We start from the raw sequence: 23,320 nt of genomic DNA, 5'->3' as shown, positions 1-23,320 counted from the left end.
CGGTACTTTTGTAATCGTCATTTTGTTTCTAATAATACTAGATCAGTCGAGGCGTTGAGTTTCTGAGTTTTGATGTAGAAAAATTTCAACGTATTCTGGAATCTGACAATTTGAATATAACTCGTGAGGAAGATGCCTATGATGCCATAAAACGCTGGGTCAATTACGATGAGCCTGCACGTCAAGAGTCACTGCCACTTTTAATAGCTTGTCTCCGGCTTACCCAATTTGATGCGGACTTTCTGTGGACACACATACAGCCGTTACCTGGTTGTGAGCTGCTGGCCTTCAAGGCGATATCGTGGATCAGAGAGCCTGCAGCACGAACAAAGATAAATATGCGTTTCACAGAACCACGTGTTACTTGTGAGAAAACATTCCTGGTGTTTGGCTCAACAGAGGTAAGCGCACATTGCGGCTTATATTCAGAAATTATAATCTCAAATTTTTCCACGCTTAATATTTTTAAATAGATGAATCACAAGCTGCTGCAATATAACAAAGCTGAGGATAAATGGCAAAAATATGCGAGTTTAAAAATCGATTACACAGATTTTAGCACTAATTTTAGTAATGATAATTTAATATTTTTTGGTGGTAATAAAAGTGGTGCCACACTCAACATCGTCCGGAGCTGGAATATACGAAATAAGACATGGCAAAATTTGGCCGCCATGAACCAAGCAAGACGCTCACACCTTACTGCACAATTAGATGGTAAAATCTACGCGATTGGTGGTATAGAGGGTAACAAGGTTTTGTCGTCGGTGGAGAGGTAATTATGTATAAATCTGTAACGAATTGCCTAACGATAGCGGTTGTGAGCTTCAACAATTTCAGATTAACTTTAACTTTAAGATTAAAGGTGAAAGGATTTTAGATAAGTTGCTTTATAGTCATGTAGATGGTGTACAAAACGAAGTACTTATATACAAATTGTATACAAGAAAAAGGATATTTGGTCAATGCGCTTGCTCTTAAGATCTTAACTCCAAAAACTTTATAAAGTGAACTCTAGAAACGTTTTAGCGTTGCCTCGTCAAATAATTGCCTCTGGCTTTAAGTACACCCACACCATCTGACATTTCCAGCGACGGCTTTAGAATACTCTAAGTTTTTAAATAAGATAACTTTTTATTTGATGCTGATTAAGCTAACAAACGCAAAGCTTTTCAAATCAATTTAGATATTATATTTATAACTCATTTTTTTTTTTGTTGATTACCAGATATACGCCATCCGATGGTTGGGAGTCCGTGAGCAGTTTGAAGGTTCCAAGATGTTTGGGCAGAGCAGTGACTTTAAATAACAAAATTTACGTATTGGGCGGACAAAATGGTAAAGGCGATTTAAAACTCGTCGAATGCTACAATCCGGATTCGAATATTTGGACTTCTTGCGCGGATATGACAGAATGTCGTGTTTATCCCGATGCAAGTTAGATTAAAATATAATGATTGATATATTGCTAGATTTTACATTGCAGGTGTATGTACATAAGGGTCATATTTATGTTTTAGACACGTATTCTGCTAACCGTAGACAAAGTGTTGAACGTTATCATCCTGAGCGAAATACCTGGTCTAAGGTAAATTAAGTTGATTTTTGCCAATTGTTTGGTTTCAAACTGAATATTTTGCGCAGATTTGTTGTTTGAATGCTGAAGGGGCTCGTATTGCAGGCATGTCGTTAGACAATAAGCTATGGCTTTTTGGTCGCCTTGAATCTGATAACATATCAAGTGTATCAGTTTATGACGAGGACAATGACCGTTGGGTAAAAAAGTGTTCATTACCCAAATTAAACGGATATACATATAATATTGTGCCTGTAGCCTTACTATCGTCGAAATGAATAAATGATATTATAATATATGTATATTTTTTTAATAAAATTTCTTATAAGAAATACAATAAATATATGTGATTTTCTCTTTTTGTAAGGAGCTGGAAACTCTTGTTGCTTTTATTTAACATTCTCTTGCATTCTTGATATTAACAGAAGCACGAAAAAGCATGCTGTCAATGCTTTTTAGTTTTTTCCCGCGAGAGAGCAACGAGAAGACCCGAAAGGCATTCCTTCTAATTTTTTAAATCTTTCCACCATTGTTTGAAACGAGTATATCAAATATATATGACAATTTTGAATTAATCGCGTCAGTGAACTCATTTAAAGTTGTTTTTTCGGCGGAATTCAACTTTTGAATAAGGCCTGAGTTTATGATAAATAATATTTTAAATCAGCACACATTTCCATATGTTCCATATCCATTTATATAGTGACACGATTTACCCTTATAAATATACTCTGTTCAAGTTGTTGCGTATACGCCATGGTGGCCTCTGATTTAAGTTTACTCCCGCGTCAATATTGTTTTGCTTTTGGTTTCAAAGTTGCAAAGGATAAGATAACTAATTAATCTAAAGAGGAAATATATATATACATATTAAATGTATCCTTTGGAGATATAAGTGATTACCTCAGGAGATAATAATCGTTGATGGTATTACAGACATTATAAGAATTTCTAACGAAGCACTGTATTGCTTAGCAGCCTTCTAAAATCTAAAGGTAGTAAATACAGCCATGGACATAAAAATTGCACATTTTGTTACAGCTTCTTACCTGTGTTAGAGTATCATAAATGTTTTTAATAAATAACAAGTATTTGGGGTTTTTTAAAGGTTCATTCTTTTTATTACAGTACAATCTGAAGTAGAAAAATTGCTAAAAAAGATAATGATAAAAATGCGTAAATTTTGTTATAATGAACTCGACACATTAATGGACAATTTAGTTTATATTGCATTTTTATTAAATTTGTTCCATACAAACATTTTTGTTGTTAATATTAGGTGGTCGAAAAGCCTTTTCTTATTTTGTCAATAGATTTCATTGCAGTCGTATACCTATGAGCTTGTTTCCACACCTCTGTAGTCTGTCGATATCAAAATCGTGCTTGGTGACTTTAACGCCAGGGTAGGCAAAAAAGGTATCTTTGGCACTACAGTCGGTAAATTCAGCTTCCACGATGAAACTTGCCTAAATGGATTACGGTTATCTGTAGTACTAGATTTTAGCATAAGAAAATTCCTCAATCCCTCTGGCTGTCTCCGGATCGAAAAACCACCAACCAGATCAAGTTGTGTTAGACGGAAGACACATCTCCTGTGCGTGCGCTCCGAGGTCCTAACATCGTTTCGGCACTACATTGTTGCAGCCAAGATTCGTACTCGCCTCTGTGCACGTCAACAAACACAAGAAAGGCTCGACGTCGAAAACCTGCAATCACAATAGACAGCCGAACGATTTTCTATTCGGCTTGCACTACTGCTCTCTGAGAGCACTCGTCAACAACTCGGTATAAGGGAACTGTAGGATGGCATTTCAAACTCCTTACGTACAGTTGCAACCGAAACTATTGGTTTTCGCAGAATGCAAAAGAACATGTGGTACGACGAGGAGTGCTATGTCGCAGCGGAGAGAAAACATACTGCTTACCTCGCAACGTTGCGATCGACCGCGACACGTGCGGAAGGGGATAGGTACCGAGAGATAGCGGCTATGCTAGCTAGGTCATGTCGTCCGAATGAACGAACACACTCCAGCTATGAAAGTATTCGTTGAAGTACTCGCAGGGGGAAGCAGAGGAAAAGGAAGACCTCCACTCCGTTTGAGGGACCAACTGGAGAAGGACCTAGCTACGCTTCGAATATTCAATTGGCGCCATATAGCGAAAAAAAGAAACGACTGGCGCGCTGCTGTTAACTCGGCTATAATCGAGAAGAATGTGTAATTAACGAAATCTTTAACTTTTTATTGACATTTGAACATGAATTATCAAAGAGGGTGCTGCTTTTCTTGGATCTTACTTCAAGTCACACGGCTGAGAATCATTTGGTTATGACTACAGATGACGGATTGATATGGACAATATTTATGCCATCTATTGTAATGCCTTTGATTGTACCGTTGGATCAAAACTATTACACATGTGAAGTTTTATTTTAGACTTTTTAGTAAAACTATTGCCATCTGAACAGAGAGTAACTCAAAATCTTTACATTTAAAAAATTTCGATGTTGTGTGCCTGTTGGCGCTCTCTTGATGTTGCCTATTGAGAATTGAAGATTATTTCTGTAAAACATAAATAATTTGTTGATGTTTTGATTTTTTTATGTACTTTATTTAAGAGGGTATTCTAGTCTAGAAATTTGAAACAACCGATTTTGTTTTTTTCATAATTCGATAGTTTTAATATTAAAAAATTTTTCAAAACTCAAATTATTTTCAAAGTTATAGCCATTTTAGTGACATGGCAACTAGACCGGTTGAGCGAATATCGTATAACGTAAAACTTTAAACGCGTTTTTCTCAAAACTCCTTTTTTGATGCGGTAGCCACAATTTCCCAAGTTCTGATCAGCCGATTTATTTGAAATGTGGCATGAATATTCTTTAAATATATCTCTATCACTGGAAGCAACAAAAAATAAAATTTTAAAATTTAAAATATAAAAAAAAAAATCGACAAAATTGAAAAATTAGTGAAAAAATCGACTTTTTTTTGCGTAGACGCCATTTTATGAAATTTTTTTTTAGTTTTGTTGCTTCATGACATAGCAACATTCGTACTCATTAAGAATCTGTCATTGTTTTATTTTTCAGATGACGACAAGGGTAGAAATCATGGCGATGAGGACGCGGCCTCTTTTTCTCCCCTTTTCTTCAAGTATAACCCGATGAAATTTCTTATTTGTTTTTTAAATTATTTTGTGTACTCTTCTACGTTTAATAAACAAAAGATAAAAAAGCGGATAGTAAAAATGTCTAGTGCTTCCTTTTTATTAATTGTTGAAGATAGCTCGAAATTCGAGCCTCTATACTAGAATACCCTCTTAAAAGTCAATTAATTCAGCTATTTATTTGAAAATACGGTTCTACGGTAGGTAAATATTGAATAGTAAAGGCATATAGTCTGGCCCCTTTGGCAAACACGAAACCTTATTTTAAAATTAAAATTTTACGTTTTTTTTAATTTTTCTTACCAACGGAGATAATTTTAGAGAATTTAGTTTTATTAATATTTTTTTAGACAAAAATGCTTGTTTGTCAAAATTGGTAGCCAGTGCTGTATTATAAACGAGAACTGTGGTCAAAATAATTTCACTACGAACCCATGTGATGCGACATCAATGAAAACTAACAACATAATAAGTAGCCCTCGTAATGGCACAAAATGCTTCAACATAAAACGAAATTTCTACTGAATTAACAACAAAGCATTTTTAGCCACGCCTTGAGCTCGCCAACGTAGGGAAAATCGCTCACGCTCACAAACTGTCGCTGCGTTAGTGCCCTTACAGTGTAACAGAGCGAACAAAAATATTCAGTCTGCTTTCAGATGTCAAACAAGTTATGCCACGTGAAGTAGCATAATTAAGACGAGTTCTAAATAATTCATGCGCATAAATTTATCAACTTGACTTCTGATTGCAGACTGATTTTCACTCTCGTTTTGTCCCATTGTAAGTGCTCGTTTACGCTCTTCGTTTGCGTGGGCAAGTAACAATCCGTGTGTATACGTATGCGATCACTTACGCTCTTTTAGCACATGCTAAGGTTTTGTCCATTCCTGCACATGAGAGATCGTTGAGCAGACGTGTAACGGACTTCATGCGACCAATCACAAAGCAGTATGCCTACAGCACGCTACAGTCTGTTCAGCAATGAGTGGGAAATCGATTATCATGATATAAAATTTAAATGAATAATATTACAAAATTACATAACTGATGAACGATTTCTATTGCGTATTTGCGCGTTCGAGTCATATTCATATACATACGTATGTACTTATAAGTCAACGAATGCAACTCTTTGCTCCTAAAAATGTGAAATACTTTTATAAGATACTGTCAGCCGAACTATCAAACTAGCATTATGGGTCTCCCTACAGCAGTGGTCGGCACAACACAGTGACAAATCCTCTCATGCCGACCACTTCCCTACAACAAAACAATAATAAATACAAAAAGCGCCTTTGCACTAGCACTTACATACATACATATGTATGTACATAAGTACACTACTAATCATAAGTTAAACGCAACAACTTTTTGTTCATTAAACTGTTCTGTTTTCTACCATGCCAGTCTTAGTTGGGCCAAATCATTTTCTTTCAAAATTCGAAAAATTAATTAAAAATCATAAAGAGTTGGCTCGAGAAACATATTTGGGCATTTGAAGACTCTAGAAACTTCGATGTATACTCGTAGTCTTTCGGTTGGTTGAATTAAACACACTTCACGTATTTTAGTGTTCTAATAAAAAAAAAAATAAATAAAAATAATATTCAATGACCATAAAAATTAAAATTAGGAAATCAATGAATTGTGAGCAATATTTGTAGCAAAAATGTGAAAAATTGAGTGTCTTATTGATTACGCTTCACTACTTCAAATTACATGCTTAATATTACATATGTTCAACATTTGCAGATTTTTCACTCAGATATAAACCAGTTTTAACAAATATTAAAAATTTTTTTCACTCATGTTCCATTTTATTTCGTATTTCATTCATGCCACTGTAAATTTCCGATAATGTTACGTTATTTTGCATTTCAGGTGAAGATATGTAGGAACGTCAAAAACAGACTTCTTTCAATCTTTAAGCGTATTGCATCGGAATATTACCAAATAAATGAAACACAGCTCTACAACTGAACTCTATATACATACATAGTATATTTAAAAGTACCCGAGGCATATGGAGAAAAGCTTTGGAGAGTGATCAAAGGCATTAACTTCTCGAGCGAAATTTCAAATTTGTAGAATTTTATTAAATTGTTAGTAACGGAAGTTGATCGTCAACTAAGATTGGGTACTAAGACAAAGTAAAGGCAGGCCTTTCAGCTGTTTAGTGCACAATTAAACATTTTAATCATTTTAAGAGTCTAAGTATCAAAACAATTAAAAAAAACTACCTTTTGCTAAAAAAATGTGTATTTTTATCTAGGGACAAAGCTAAAATTAACTCTTTAAGCATGATAATGGTCTTTTCCAAGACAATGTTTGCAAACACTCACTTTTATTAAAATTATGCTTGAAGTATCAGTATTTAACCCAGGTCTATGGTTATAAACTTTTATTTAATTGAATTCAAAATAAAAGTTGTTAGTTAAGTACTAACGCAAGTACGGGTGCGTCTAACCTATTGACAAAGAGTGTATTTTCATACCTATCTACAAATCGTGCAATAGCTCGAGGCATCGTTATTTTTGTGCAAGTTTCCGCTAGCCAAACGACGCCACCACAAGTCAGCTTGCCGGTTGTGATCATTTTGCGTATTGTCTTATGGGGCATAGGGTAATCTTTAAAAAAAAATTTTTTTTTTGCATTTTCTGTTCCCTTCTATCCTTTGAATTAATGTAGAAACTCACTTTACCCTTTGAAGTTTTCGAAAAAAGTTCAATAATAATAACACAGTTTGACGTTCGGGGCGCTCGGAGTGCACACCTCAAATTTTAAACTTATTTCCCAAAACGCCTGGCTATCATCCCTACTAGATTCATAATTTGAATAATTTATTGACAATATTATGACACAATTTATGTAAAAAAAATGAAAAAATTCAGAAAAAAAACGTTAATTACTTTTTTATTTGTCAACATTTTTTCATGATTCTAGTAGGCACGATAACCATTCACGTACATTTTAAGAATAATTTGAGTTTTTGTGTTTCAGATGATCCCTACATGAGCAATCGTGTCCATTCACCCAGCCATTTCTCCGACAGATATCATCAAAAAATTCATTCACCCAGCCATTTCTCCGACAGATATCATCAAAAAATTCCGAGAAAATTTGTTTATACACTCCACGATATACATATGTACATACATACCTCATGATATGTGTAAAAGGTTCTATTGAAGAATAAAAATTTCTATGAAAAAAATGTCAAAAAACAGGCCAGAATACCCCACCGACCCGTTAAAAAACGCTGAATTTGTTGTAATTGAGTTGTTGGGAGCCAAAGCGACTCAAGAGAGCAACGGCGTGACGATCGGTGGTGTAGAAAACTGATTTAGCTTCATTATAGCATGGATAATATGATATGAAACTCTTTAATTCGAGAGAGAGCTTTCAAAACTCGCATTTTTTTATAACATTTGCCAATGATGCCACTGCGGAAAAATATTAGATTGGGCATTTTATATTAACTTTTGGGTATTTTGCAATTTTCACATTATTATATACATATGTATATAAACATGAAAAACCATAACAATTCATAAAAAATATCAAAATTTTTAAGCTAGTACTAATAGGTACGCAAATATGATAGATAATACATTTTTAATAATTATTGTAACTATTTAAAATAAGTAATAAAGAGAAATATAAAACAGTTCATAAAAGAATATCGCATGTTCAAGAGAAACGTATATATGTATGTTTAATTGCTATTACTTAAAATATAATTTACATATATTTTGCATATATATTCTGAACACAAACTTCTTTATTATTGACATTTTCGCTAAATTATACAAAACAAACTTTGAAAATGCAAAATCATTAACTAGTTAACCAAAACCGCTGTCAAATAATCAGGGGACGCGTTTTAAAGAAAAAGAGATCCAAAGCTAAAGTTTCGTATCATCTTATCCATCTCGACACTATTTTCTTGTTACTTATAACCCATATATGTACATAAGTAGATATAGCGCTGAATCACTTCCGATATTCGCTACTAATTTGCATGGAATTCTTATCAGAAATCAAAACACTTGCTCGTGTAAAAAATGAGAATCGATATATTGATTCCCTGCCATCATGTGAGTTCTTCCGATACCAACCGCTCAGTAAATGCCAAGGTTGCCGTATTGGGCAACAAAATACGCATACTTTGTTCCAACTCATTCAGGCGATTGTTCAAGATGATCCATACTGCTTCACTTCTAAATCTTTCGCAATATACTTAGGCTATCTTCTGCCAAGCAGAGGAAATCTCTGAAATCCATGGAAATACCACGTTCAGATACTCCCGAAATGACTTTAACTGCCAAACTTTTCATTATTGGATATACAAGTGATGTCCAGTACCTCAATTCTGTTGTATGCGACGATCCAATTATAAACATTTGATCTTCATACGCGAATATGCATAAGGATCGTGGTCTGCTTAGTGTAAGTGCAATCAATAAAACTGCACACACATATCAATTTCATTACGTAGATTTTAGATAACCATTCACCGCGGACGCACTTACATATATTGTGGATGTGATAACGCTGATTATATTACGAACCACGAAAAGATAAATGGGCAAAAGTTAGATGGGAGAATATATGTATGTACATAGGTCCCTTCAGCAAGATCGTTTACAATTTGTTTTTTTGTTCGCAGATTTATGTTTAACAGCAGGGTGAAGGGTGTGTCGACTGCATTTAAAATATAATAGTACATATGTATATTGAATCAGCTTGAGGCATTGGAGAAGTGGTTCGCTGACTAAATGATGAGTGGATCGAAAAGCCGCGCTTGCTAAGAGAATACGGTTATTTATGTTTGGTTGTGCCGACTGCTTTATCCGTACTTGTTGTGAAAAATATTGTTGCAATAGTTATTATTTTTAAAATCTTGCGATCGATATCCAAAAAATATATACCTTTATGCTGGTTCAAATATTCAGTTTTTTAGAATGCTGAACTTCACATACGCAGACAGCAGAATATTGCCAGGAATAAAGGGAGGTCCAACTTATTCCAGTGTGAAAATGTGAGATGTTAAAACAACTGACTTTTGACCTTTCAATACCCAATAAAAGGTTTCAGCTTTTAAGCTATTAATCAATAAATATTTTTAATAATTTTCCATTGAAAATAATAATATGATGTTTGACATTACAAAATGTTTCATAAAATACATTTGAATTTCATAAATTTAGTTAATTTTCATTGTTTTTGCAACAAATCCCTCCGTTTACATATTTTTTTGGTAAGATTTCAATCTGACCATCGCTCGTTTCCAATTGCTAAACGTCAAAACCTCCTGAACTCGATCAACTGTAAAACTTCAGGAGGTTTTGACGTTTAGCAATTGTTCTCTCACTTCCAATGAGGGAGGAGTTGAACAATTCTATATCTCTGATATTGGCGAACTGACTTACCGTGAGCGTTTTGGTAATGTTAAATGATCTTAATGATCTTGCTGATCTTTACATATAGTCTGGCTACTCTGAGAGCAGAACTATTTAACGCCTTGTTCTGGCAACACTCTTTAAACCTTATCAACACAGAGGCAAAAATGTTATATTTGCAAGAGCGTAAAGTGGTCTCTTCTCTATGTTATCGTTATACTTAGTAGCTCGGATGTGGAAAAATATTTTAGCTGGTGTATTGTGTGACTACTTAAGCGAAAGAGTTTAGTTGACTTTAATTTGTGCTGTTACGAGTGTGATTATATTTCTACATTTCTATAAATCCGTATGTATTTGCAGAAAATATACATATATTATAAGTAAATGTTAAAATGTCGAAAAGCATAAGTATTATTTACTTCGAATATTGTTTCTACACTTTATTGTAATAAGGGGAATTATACCAACGTTTTGAATAACTGCTTGGTTTCGAAAGAAAGTAGAGCAACAAAGAAAACTACTTTTGCGTATTTACATTGTGCATTCTGTGCTGAGAGCTCATCCGGTCCGACGCAAAGTATGAGTCAACAGTTGAGAGCACTTGAAATTGCCGCGCTCAGTGTGTCATATTTCCAATATTTAGTATATCGGTAAACCCCCGAATCCGGCGTGACTTTAACCAATTATTTCTGCCGTTTGCACAAGAATCGTTTTTAAGATATTTGCATTTGAAGTTCAACATTTTCATAAGCAATAAATACGATTTCTCTAAGTTTAACAAATTTTACATAAGTACATATGTACATACATACATGCAATTATAAATTAGTATACCTGTAATGAAACAATCTACACTGAAATATGTGAAAAATATACTTCCATAGTGCGCTTGGTGGATATCCGAATCGATTCTTCTACAGTAACAAGTTTTTTATTTTCAGAATACGACCAAGCATTGAATCTTTACATTCGGTTTTACAGTTCAGTGACTAATTTTCAAGTTCAACATACGACCACAAGAAACCTCCCGACCAAAAGGTCAATGTAAATATTAATTGATTATTTCTATTAAATTTGATTTGTTGTCAATATATTTATTAAAACGGCACCTAGCGCCTTGTGAATTAAAAAAAAAGAGATATAATAACAAAAAACAGTGAGTGAGAAAGACAGACTCCGACGACGGAGTAATAACAGTTTAAGAACCATAAAAGTCTAAACGTTTTTCCTTGCCCTTTTCTTTGTTTCTTTTTGGTTGTCAGCAATTTTATTATGCAATCGAAATGTAATCGGTTATTTCGCCCGATTAGTCGGTTCTTAAAATCGAAAATAGTCAAACACAAATTTAATTTAAAATATAAAGAAAATGATTTCAGCGTCTGTATTTAGGATTTGGGGAATTTTTATTGGATTTCAAAAAATATTCACATCGTTTCATATTCTGTTTAAGCACACATGTTCCCTTAATTTCATTCAAATATCACACATATTGACCGATATAATCCGTTCAACGTTCTCTGAAAGTCGGGAAAATGACTTTATCAGAAACATTTGAATTGTAGGAAGGTACGAATATCTATATACTATAAGTTTACCTATTCTACTTGATAACTTGAAAGCAAAAGTCGAGTTTAATTTAATTATTTAAAACATTTTATTCCGTATTGTTTTTTTTTATTACAAAGGGAAGCAAAGTTCATTAACTAGCAATGGCCGCGAGTTGTACGCAAAGACCTGCTCTTCAGAGCAATTCCAGTGAACAGAACCGTTTCATGGAGAAATTAATGGCAAAAATACTTAGATTTTACGACCAACAGTCTCTCATCGATGTGACATTTAAAGTATCAAACCCAACGGCTGTGTAAGTATTAGATACTTTGTCCTCAGCCTACATATTTATAATTTTTGGATGTGTGGACAGTGTACCCGCACATCGTTTGATACTCGCAGCAGCGAGTCCCTACTTCGAGAACCTTTTCAAAGGCAAGCAAGGCAATAATCCCGTCATCGAGATAAATTATATCGATAGCGATACTTTTGAGCGTCTAATAACCTTTTGTTACACCGGAGAGGCCCCCATTACCGTTAACAATGTCGGTGCTATGTTAAAAGCGGCAATCGTTTTGCAGTTGGACGATGCCATAAATAGTTGTGTGGACTGCATTATGAAAAATATCACTGAACGCTCGATACAGGTTGCTTATGTGCTTGAGCGAGAAACCCAATGTGAAAGGCTTAAGCAAAAACTCATTGAATACGAAATAAAGAACTTCATGGAGGTGAGTATAATGCCTCACAAGACCGGTACTTTTGTAATCGTCATTTTGTTTCTAATAATACTAGATCAGTCGAGGCGTTGAGTTTCTGAGTTTTGATGTAGAAAAATTGCAACGTATTCTGGAATCTGACAATTTGAATATACCTCGTGAGGAAGATGCCTACGATGCCATAAAACGCTGGTTCAATTACGATGTCCCTGCACGTCAAGAGCCACTGCCACATTTAATAGCTTGTCTCCGGCTTACCCAATTCGATGCGGACTTTCTGTTGACACACATACAGCCGTTACCTGGTTGTGAGCTGCTGGCCTTCAAGGCGATATCGTGGATCAGAGAGCCTGCAGCACGAACAAAAATAAGTATGCGATTCACAGAACCACGTGCTACTTGTGAGGAAACATTCCTCGTAATTTGCAGATCAGAGGTAAGCGCACATTGCGGCTTATATTCAGAAATTATAATTTCAAATTATTCTACGCCTTATATTTTTGGATTAGATGAATTACAAGCTGTTGCAATATAATAAAGCTGAGGATAAGTGGCAAGAATACGCGAGTTTAGAAATCGATTACACAAATTATTGGCCGATTTTAAAGGATGAAAATATATTATTTATTGGTGGTTATAAAAATGGTGTATCATGCAACATCGTCCGCAGCTTGAATATACGAAATAAGACATGGCAAAATTTGCCCGCCATGAACCAAGCAAGACGCGGACACCGTGTTGTCGAATTAGATGGTAAAATCTACGCGATTGGTGGTTTAGAGGGTAACAAGGTTTTGTCGTCGGTGGAAAGGTAAATATGTATAAATCTGTAACGAATTACTTAACGATGGCGATTGTGAGCTTTAACAATTTCAGGTTAACCTTAAGCTTATTAGTGAAAGCATTTTAGATAAGTTGCCTTAGAGTAATGTGGATGATGTACAAAACAAAGTGCTTATATATTTTGGAATGAGGGTATTAAGTAAAATCTAGAAACGTTTTAGCGTTGTCTCGTCAAATAATTGCCTCTGACTTTAAGTACACCCACACCATCTGACATTGCCAGCGACTTCTTTAAAATACTCTAAGTTTTTAAATAAGATAACTTCTTATTTGACGCTCATTAAGCTAACAAACGCAATGCTTTTCATATCAATTTCGATATGATATTTATAACTCATGTTTTCTTTTGTTGATTACCAGATATACACCATCCGATGGTTGGGAGTTCGTGAGCAGTTTGACTGTTGGACGATTCGATGCCAGTGCAGAGATTTTGAATGGTAAACTTTACGTACTGGGCGGTAGAAATATTAATGGAGCCCTAAAACTCGTCGAATGCTACAATCCGGATTCGAATACTTGGACTTCTTGCGCGGATATGACAGAATGTCGTGTTTCACTTCATGTAAGTTAGATTAAAAAATAATAATTGATATATTTCTAGATTTTACATTGCAGGTAAGAGTACATAAGGGACATATTTATGTTTTAGAGAAGTATTCTGCTAACCAAAGTAGCCAAAGTGTTGAACGTTATGATCCTGAGCGAAACACCTGGTCTAAGGTAAATTAAGTTGATTTTTGCCAATCGTTTGGTTTCAAACTGAATATTTTGCGCAGATTTGTTGTTTGAATGCTGAATGGGCTCGAATTGCAGGCATGTCGTTAGACAATAAGCTATGGCTTTTTGGTCGCCTTGAATCTGACGACAGGTCAAGTGTGTCAATCTATGACGAGGATAATGACCGTTGGATAAAAAAGTGTTCATTTTCCAATGTAAATGGATATTTCCTTTGTATTGTGCCTGTAGCCTTCCTGTCATCGAAATGAATAAATGATATTCTTATATATAGGTTTTTTCTTTTAAATAAATTTTCTTATAAGAAAAGCAATGAATATGTGTGATTTTCCCTTTTTGAAGGGAGCGGCAAACTTTTGTAAGCTTTATTTAACATTCTCTTGCATCCTTGATGTTTACAGAACCACGAACAAGTATGATGTCAGCGGTTTCTAGTTTTTTCTGGCGAAGAGGCAGCGAGGAAGACCCGAAGGCCATTCCTTCTCATTTTTCAAATATTTTCACGATCGTTTTAAACTTATATTGTATAAAAAATATGTGCGAAACATTTAAAATTATTACAAAATTTTTGTAAGTATTGTTATGTGCAGAGATTATTTACCGATTTTTGGTGACAATTGGTGTTGAAATGCCATTTGGCCTAATTCATGGGTGTTGCAATCATTTTACTCATTATACTCTTGCAACAAAGTTGCTAAGGAGAGTATTATAATTTTGTTCACATAACGGTTGTTTGTAAGTCCTAAAACTAAAAGAGTCAGATATAGGGTTATATATACCAAAGTGATCCGGGTGACGAGTAGAGTTGAAATCCCGATGTCTGTCTGCCCGTCATTCCGTCCGTCCGTGCAAGCTGTAACTTGAGTAAAAATTCAGATATCATGATGAAACTTGGTACACGTATTTCTTGGCTCCATAATAAGGTTAAGTTCGAAGATGGGCAAAATCGGTTTACTGCCACGCCCACAAAATGGCGAAAACCGAAAACCTATAAAGTGTCATAACTAAGCCATAAATAAAAATATTAAAGTGAAATTTGGCACAAAGGATCGCATTAGGGAGGGGCATATTTGGACGTAATTTTTTTTGGAAAATTGGGCGTGGCCCCGCCCCCTACTAAATTTTTTGTACATATCTCGGAAACTACTATACTAGCTATGTCAACCAAACTCTACAGAGTCGTTTCCTTCAGGCATCTTCATATACAGTTCAAAAATGGAAGAAATCGGTAAATAACGACGCCCACCTCCCATACAAAGGTTATGTTGAAAATCACTAAAAGTGCGTTAACCGACTAACAAAACACGCCAGATACACAAATTTTACGGAAAAAATGGCGGAAAGAAGCTGCACCCAGGCTTTTTTTAAAAATTGAAAATGGGAGTGGCGTCGCCCACTTATGGACCAAAAACCATATCTCAGGAACTATTCGACTGATTTCAATGAAATCCGGTATATAATATTTTCTTAACACCCTAATGATACATATGTACGAAATATGGGTGAAATCGGTTCTCAACAGCATCGTCTTCGTAAATTTCACAAATTTCATTACATTCATATAACATAGAGACATAGAGAAGGTGCATGTTCGGTTGCATGATATAGAACATTTGTAAAACTTAAACCACGGAATTAACCTCACAACCATGGAATTCGCCGTTATTGCGAACGGAAGTGATCGAAGCAAATAAGTAAATAACAATTACCGAAAATTGTAAATTAAGCAATGTATCAACAATTCCATATTGACATGTAAAAATAATTATGATATGAGTATAATTTTGTATGAATGCATGCATAGTAATATTTATAGTCAATTTGGACTTGTATATTTAATAATTTTATTTGATTTTTACATTATATACTTTACTAATAAATATTTTTGTTTTATGTTTCTTACTAATATAAATTAAATTTATCACAACAATATACATATGTATATGTACATACATCTTCTATTATTTATATTAATGTTATATACTCATGTATCTGTATATGCTCATACGAATGTACATACTTATGTACATACATATGTATGTATGTATACGCATGTGCGCATCCTGAAATTCAAATCATGACTTTATCACTTAACAATATATTACATGTGCGCACATTAATCTGCATTTGTACTTATGTACATATGTATGTATATGTAGGTATGTATATATATATATTTGTATGCATTGCCGAACAAATAGCGCACAAGCATACAAACATACATATACATATGTACATGTGAATGTGTCACCAAATAGCATAAGCATCACAAGCCAATATGACAGTTAAATTCTGCCAGAGAACGTGCTCATTTCTGTTAAATAGCAGCGAAAATGGTGAACGCCTTAGTTCAGTTTTTCAGCTCTGTTAGCCGGCCAATCGAGCATCATATAGAATTCAATCCGTCTTTGTGTTCTCTGCTTAAGCTTATAGAGGACATACACGACACACAAGTGCGTTCGATCGGTATGTGTGCGTATGCGGTTTACTCTTGTATGGGCTTGTGCGCGTACCGATCCATGTTCGTCGAAAATATTTGATTTTTTACGATCGGTGCGCGCACATGTGTGTCGTGTATGGCGTTGTGTGCGCACAAAATCTCATTTCTCTCGTGTCGCCGAACAGTGAAGATCGCGGTCGAACAATGGCAAGTGTTAAGGGCTGAGCCTCCTTCAGAAGCTTCAAAAAATCGATTTTTTTTAGGATTTTTTTGGGAGGGAAAAAAAGAATTGATTCAAGCGAAATTTCTGGGCTTTATAGTTATATATTTGACCATCTTTCATAAATCTTTTGGATACGAAATCTTTGAAATTTTGCAATTGCCCGATACATCTCGCATGTGTATTTTTCGGACGGCGGGCAGGATGCAGGTCGCAATTTTTATCAGAAACAAAAAATTCAAAGAGATTCGTATTTTTCAATAATTTATCTTCTAGTTAAACTAAGAAAGCTCCAAAAAAGTGTAAAATTTTACAAATTTTTTAAAAATTGAAAAAAGTGGTTTTTGACCAAAAAAATTTCCTTTATGTTGTTTAAAAATATGTTCAAACTTGACTTTTCTTAGTTTTTTTTAGTTTAAATAGAAGATAATTTTATGTCAAAGATGATAAACTTTGCCCTAATTCCAACTTTGCCCCCAATTACAAATAATCGTAAAAATGAAAAACCGAGAAATCGCGCTTCAAAGTTTTAGCTTTTCGCCCAATCGCTCATATATCTGCTAGACGCTCGGTCACTATTTCCCTTCTAGCTTCGATAATATTTCGAATTCCCATGTATAACTTTGGGGGCATATTTTTAGATAATTTTTAAAGAGATTTAAACAAAAAAAATCGATTGTTTCAAACTTCTAAAGCAGGTTCCCCCCTTAATAAAGATTTCGTATGAGAATTTATTAATCTTATAAAAAATGAATTGGCAATTTGGCAAACGAAAAGTGATAAATATTAAAAAAAAATTTAGAAAAATAAAAGTTGAAATAACTTATTTCAGAAATACAAAGAAATAGATAAAAGTGCTACATTAGAAATAAATTTTGTCGCACATGATCACTGTGTGAAGATCGAACGCAAAATGAATTTGTGTGTCGTGTATGGGAAACGAATTCACACAGATCGAACGCACATGTGTGTCGTGTATGGGCCATTTAAGCTAAGCCATGCTGTACTCTTTGAACCTTTCAACACAGTGACTAAGAAATGTTGTTTTTACGAGAGCGCAAAAAGATCACTTCTCTTTGTTATCGCTGTACTTAGTAACTAAGTCTTAGTTACTCAGTTATTGTAAAATGTTTTAGCTGCAGTATAGCGTGAACAGCAAAGCGATTAAGTTGAGTTTTCTTTAAATTGTGCGTTGAGAACAGTGTGATTATACCAACTGCCGGCATTTAATAGCAAGTTTGTGATATACAATAGAACCGTATGTATTAAACAAAAATATATCTAGTTGCATATAACTCTTAAATTGCCTATAGAAGTCGTCCATCGTCAAAACGATGACGGCGATTTTAAATTCGCTTGAAAACAAATTTTGACCGATTTCATCGTGAGTTTCATCAAATCTTGTTGACAATTGTTGATTTCATGTTTCTTCGCAAAACCTGGTTTGCCATATTCGCATTTTATTGAAAAAATGTATTAAAAATTAGTACTTGATTTCTTTAGAGCTGCATACCAGCACAAGAAAATTATCCACAGGAAATACATACATATGTACATATGTATAAACATCCAATGCACGCGGATTATTCCTAACGCGCACAAGCGACAATCGTCCCACTACGAAAGGGCAACACGTCGCACATTACCATACATACATATTTCTAAAGTCTTCTTTGAAAATATAAGGGACTTCTTTATTGGATCTTATATATCTTATACATTCTTTGTCATCCTTCGTCACAACCACAACGCCCGATTCTAAACTCATTTGAAGACAATTTTTGCTGATTTGTTTTGTTCTGATTTTTCGTTTTATATTTTTGTGTACATTTAAACTGTCTTTATTGGTCATTTCTTTGTTCTCTTGTCAAAAAATTTACATGCGAAAGCAATAAAATTTATATAGCAGATTTGAAGGAAGAGAGTATGCGGATGTCTCATTCAAGTGTTATCAGACAACATAAAACGATGAGAATGTGCAAACCGAATTTTAAATGTTGCTCATTTGGACGGCTAACAGAGCTGAAAAACTTCAACCGGCGAATTCATCATAATCGCTGCTATTTAGCAGAAATAAGTAAAAAACGACTTGATCGTCTCCGAGGCACTTAAGCTGAGCCATGCTATACTCTCTAAATCTCTCAGAGACCGAAAAATGGTATTTTAACGAGAGCACAAGGAGATATATTCTCTAAGCTGTACTTAGTACCTCAGTTCTAGAAAAGAGTTTTGGCTGCAGTTAAGCGCATGGTTAATGAACCGAAATTACTCTCTTTGATTGTTGAGAGAGCTCATGATCTCGTCGTTTAATTTGGCAGCACAGAATGTTCACGAGCTACTGGAGAGATGACAGCAAAACCACGAATTTACCGCTAAGAATCCCAACGAAATATAGTAAATTGCGCAAATGAATGTGTGCTGTGAAGTTAAATTTTTTAGTGAATTTTACGTACATATGTTTCGCTTAGCGTATCATACATCAACGTTTTTGCATATTTTGGTTCGAATTCTCGCAAATGTTAAATAAGCTTTGACTTCCGAATAAATTATCAAAAAATTTTTATTTATTAGATACTAAAGGACCCGTCCACGCTTTACTGTGGCTGATAGATTGATAGTACTACTTATGCCATCCATACGATTTCTATTAGTTAGATTATAACTATTAGTTAATGAGAAGTTGAAGCAACTTGTGTTAGTTTACAAAAAAAAAATTTAATCAGAAAGCAATCAAACGAGTCCAATCGATAGTCAGATAGTGGACTGCATATTATGAACCGGTTTTCAAGCGTGGAAAGACAAAAAAGTTGGCTGGCAAGATTATGACATAAGTCTTTTCGGATGCACGTGGTTATGATCCATTGCACTGCGTATTTGGTAGCAGTTCTATTCTACTTTTCCCAATATTTGATCAATTTGAAATTGTACGCGTTTACTTATTCGTTTCCGTTTAAATATTTCATTGTTCTGGTTCGAAAAGATTTCTGTATATCTCAAATTATAATATACCTTTTTATCAACGCTCTCTTGGTTTATTATAAATGTATTCAGATGCCTCGACAACGAAAATGTCAAAGCCATTTTAGGTTGTGATATTAAATACGTATGTATATCTGACGGGTTCGTTCTAAAAAAACTCCTGGTTCAGGACCAACAATCTATATAACCCAGATACTATGCATGCATGCATATTAAAATTAGTGTTCTCACGTATTAGCTCTCCGTTGTTATTATTTTTACTTACGCATTGCTTTCGTTTTTTGAATTAATAATATTTTCAAATGGTTCTTTGATGATTTGCAACATAATTTCTGTATTTAGGAATTGAGTTTTAAGATAAAAAGATAAAAAGTATCCTATGCCATTATCTTGGTTCTAATCTACCTCCCCACCAATTTGCAGCGAAATCGGTTCCGTCGTTCTTTAGTTATAAATGGTGTAACTAACACGACTTTCTTTTATATACATATGTATATAGATATAACTATCGCATGAAAAGAACTTAAATCATATATGTATTATTTAGAACATGTAAACATCTAACATGACATCTATTGACAAAAAAGGAAAATACTTTTTCGACTACCCAATAAATGCTTAATAGCTGCTTTAACTATTTAGTAACCACTTATACTCTTCTATGGAGTGGATTTATTCGAATTATACCGATTTCACGGAAACCTTTTATCTTTCACTGGTACTTCCCAACCAAACACCATGTTTGGCAACACCAAAAACCTCTCTATTGCTGGAGAAAATAATACGAGCTGCAGAACTACATAAATATAGAAGTTACAGTATTTTATAATATAAGAGTGTACAGCGAAATAACTCCTGTCATTAAACAATTAAGCATCCACGTCACTGTTGACAGTCACAACTTCGAAATTGTAGATAATTTCGTCTACAACAACAACAACAATGTCAGCTTCGAAATCCAACGCAGAATAACTCTTGCCAACAGGTGCTACTTCGCACTGAGCAGGCAATTAAGAACAACATCTGATGAGTCGGCCTTAGGAGTTTTCGAGAGAAAGGTTCCGCAGAACCTATTGCGCATTGGCAATGGTGAAGACAGCAGTCGAAAGAGGCTACGCTGAATAGGGCATGCCGTCAGAATGAATGAAAACACTCCAGCTCTGAGAGTATTCGCCGCAGCACCCGCCGGAGTAAGCAGAAAAAGAGGAAGATCTCCACTCTTTTGGAAAGGCCAGGTGGAAAATGACACAAAAAAAAAAGCGAGCAGCGTTGCTTGTGTTTGGAAAACATATGTATACAGTGTAGAGCATAAGTCCTGATATCCTTCCATTTCTCTGCTTATTATTAAGATTATTTTAAACAGTTAGTTTTCGAAACTTTGTCAATAATTTAATAATCGACATTGCGCTCTTTCGTAGTCGAAAGGAAATAAATAAAATGCTTTGGGGTGATAGTAAAGGTTCTGCTGTGTATCAGAATGTAAGCATCGTTTTGAGATATTCATATTTAAAGTTAAACATTTTCAAAAACAATAAATCCGGTGTCCCTATATTTAAGATATTTTACATACAAACATACACATACATATTTATGAAACTATAACTGTAATGAAGCAATCTACACTGAAATATGTGAAAATTATACTTTCATTGTGCGGTTCGTAGGGATGGTAGGAAACTCGAATCCGATTTTACTTGAGTAACAAGTTTACTCGTAAATTTTTTTTTTTTCAAAAGTTCCTTTTTCTTTTTTTTCAAAAGTCAATCAGGCATTCGAATCTTGACATTCGGTTTTACAGTTAAATTACTAGTTTTTAAGTTCAACATACGAACACAAGAAACCCCACGATCAAAGGTCAATCTAAATCCATCTACAAATTATGTGATTGTTTCTATTAAATTTGATTTCTTGTCAATATATTTCTTAAAACGGCACCTAGCGCCTTGTGGATTTATTTTAAAATAGTAAAGAATGCGTCTAATGCCCCATGTGACCAATATGGAAAACAACTGAAATATAATAATTGTACGACCAGATTACCAATTCAATACTCCTAATCAAAATCGATCAAAACCAGTGAACGAGAAAAACAGACTCCGGCGACGGAATAATAACAGTTTAACAAACTAAATAAATCTATAGATTTTTCCTTCCCCTTAGTTTCTTTTTGGTTGTCAGCAATTTTATTATGCAATCAAAATGTAATCGATTACTTCGCTGGATTAACCGTTTCTTTAAATCGAAGAGTAAAAACCGGAAAAGTGTTATTTATTATAAACCGAGAAATAGTAAAGCAAAAAATTTTAAATTTAAAAATGTTATAAAGAAATTGAGTTAAGAGTTTGTGTTAAGGATATGGGGGATTTTCAATGAATATAAATATATATTCACATCATTTCATATTACGATTTAGAACATATGTTCCCTTAATTTCATTCAAATAACACACATATCGACCGACATAATCCGTTCAAAGTCCTCTGAAAGTTGGAAAAATCACTTTATCGGAAACATTTGAGTTGGAGGAAGGTTCGAATATCGGAAGGTTGCATTAATCTATAGACTATAAGATTAATTGTTCTACTTGATAATTTGAAAGCAAAAGGCGAGTTGAATTTAATTATTTAAAACATTTTATTCCATATCGGTTTTTTTCTTTTTATTACAAAAGGAAAGCCCACTGACTAGCAATGGCCACGATTTTTACGCTAGGACCTGCTCTTCAGAGCAATTCCAGTGAACAGAACCGTTTCATGGAGAAATTAATGGGAAAAATACTTAGCTTTTACGACGAACAGTCTCTAATCGATGTCACATTTAAAGTTTCAAACCCAACGGCTGTGTAAGTAATAGATACTTTGTCCTCAGCTTACATATTTATAATTTTTGGATGTGTGGACAGTGTACCCGCACATCGTTTGATACTCGCAGCAGCGAGTCCCTACTTCGAGAACCTTTTCAAAGGCGAGCAAGGCAATAATCCCGTCATCGAGATAAATGATATCGATAGCGATACATTTGAGCGTCTAATAACCTTTTGTTACACCGGGAAGGCCTTCATTACCGTTAACAATGTTGGTGCCATGCTGAAGGCGGCACTCATTTTGCAATTAGACGATGTCACAAGCAGTTGTGTGGATTTCCTCATAACAAATATCAATGACTATACATTACAGGCTGCTTACACGCTCGAGCGAGAAACGCAGTGTGAACGGCTTAAGCAAAAACTCATCGAATATGAAATAAAGAACTTTATGGAGGTGAGTATAATGCCTCACAAGAGCGGTACTTGTGTAATCGACATTTTGCTTCTAATAATACCAGATCAGTCGACGCGTTGAGTTTTTGAATTTTGATGTCGAAAAATTGCAACATATTCTGGAATCTGACAATTTGAATATAACTCGTGAGGAAGATGCCTACGATGCCATAAAACGCTGGTTCAATTACGATGTTCCTGCACATCAAGAGCAACTACCAATTTTAATAGCTTGTCTCCGGCTTACCCAATTTGATGCGGACTTTCTGTTGACACATATTCAGCCGTTACCTGGTTGTGAGCTGCTGGCCTTCAAGGCGATATCGTGGATTAGAGAGCCTGCAGCACGAACAAAGATAAATATGCGTTTCACAGAACCACGTGTTACTTGTGAGAAAACATTCCTGGTGTTTGGCTCAACCGAG

The 23,320-nt window shown here is 34.6% G+C and overlaps 1 protein-coding gene and 1 long non-coding RNA gene across 14 annotated transcripts in view; one reads left to right on the top strand and one right to left on the bottom strand.

Annotated features, from left to right (window-relative positions):
• LOC125780240 (uncharacterized) lies at positions 1-23,305 on the bottom strand. Its single transcript, XR_007423682.1, has 3 exons — positions 23,187-23,305; positions 12,572-12,718; positions 1-120 (listed from the first exon to the last, which is right to left on the bottom strand). It is a non-coding gene; the product is annotated as an uncharacterized LOC125780240 (long non-coding RNA).
• LOC125780227 (kelch-like protein 17) overlaps positions 1-23,320 on the top strand; it is a 49,021-nt gene that overhangs the window by 2,129 nt on the left and 23,572 nt on the right. For 3 of the 13 annotated variants that reach the window (XM_049462125.1, XM_049462120.1, XM_049462107.1), the window contains exons 1-5: positions 10,341-10,495; positions 11,835-12,010; positions 12,071-12,428; positions 12,493-12,852; positions 12,926-13,227. The exons of 1 other annotated variant lie outside the window; for it this stretch is intronic. In XM_049462125.1, the coding sequence (XP_049318082.1) occupies positions 11,859-12,010; positions 12,071-12,428; positions 12,493-12,852; positions 12,926-13,227 (1,172 nt within the window). In that variant the 5' untranslated portion in view covers positions 10,341-10,495; positions 11,835-11,858. Of the gene's footprint in view, positions 1-41; positions 402-473; positions 776-1,228; positions 1,589-1,644; positions 1,918-10,339; positions 10,496-11,834; positions 12,011-12,070; positions 12,429-12,492; positions 12,853-12,925; positions 13,228-13,619; positions 13,825-13,877; positions 13,983-14,038; positions 15,135-17,809; positions 17,916-22,307; positions 22,479-22,538; positions 22,897-22,960 lie in introns of those variants that run through there. 9 more of the 13 variants (XM_049462116.1, XM_049462097.1, XM_049462104.1 and 6 more) reach the window with 9 other exon arrangements.

This window comes from Bactrocera dorsalis, chromosome 1, assembly GCF_023373825.1.
Source record: "Bactrocera dorsalis isolate Fly_Bdor chromosome 1, ASM2337382v1, whole genome shotgun sequence".
Lineage (NCBI taxonomy): Eukaryota > Metazoa > Arthropoda > Insecta > Diptera > Tephritidae > Bactrocera > Bactrocera dorsalis.
The sequence above is the reverse complement of the archived record's forward strand: the minus strand, read 5'-3'. Positions and strand labels throughout refer to the sequence as shown.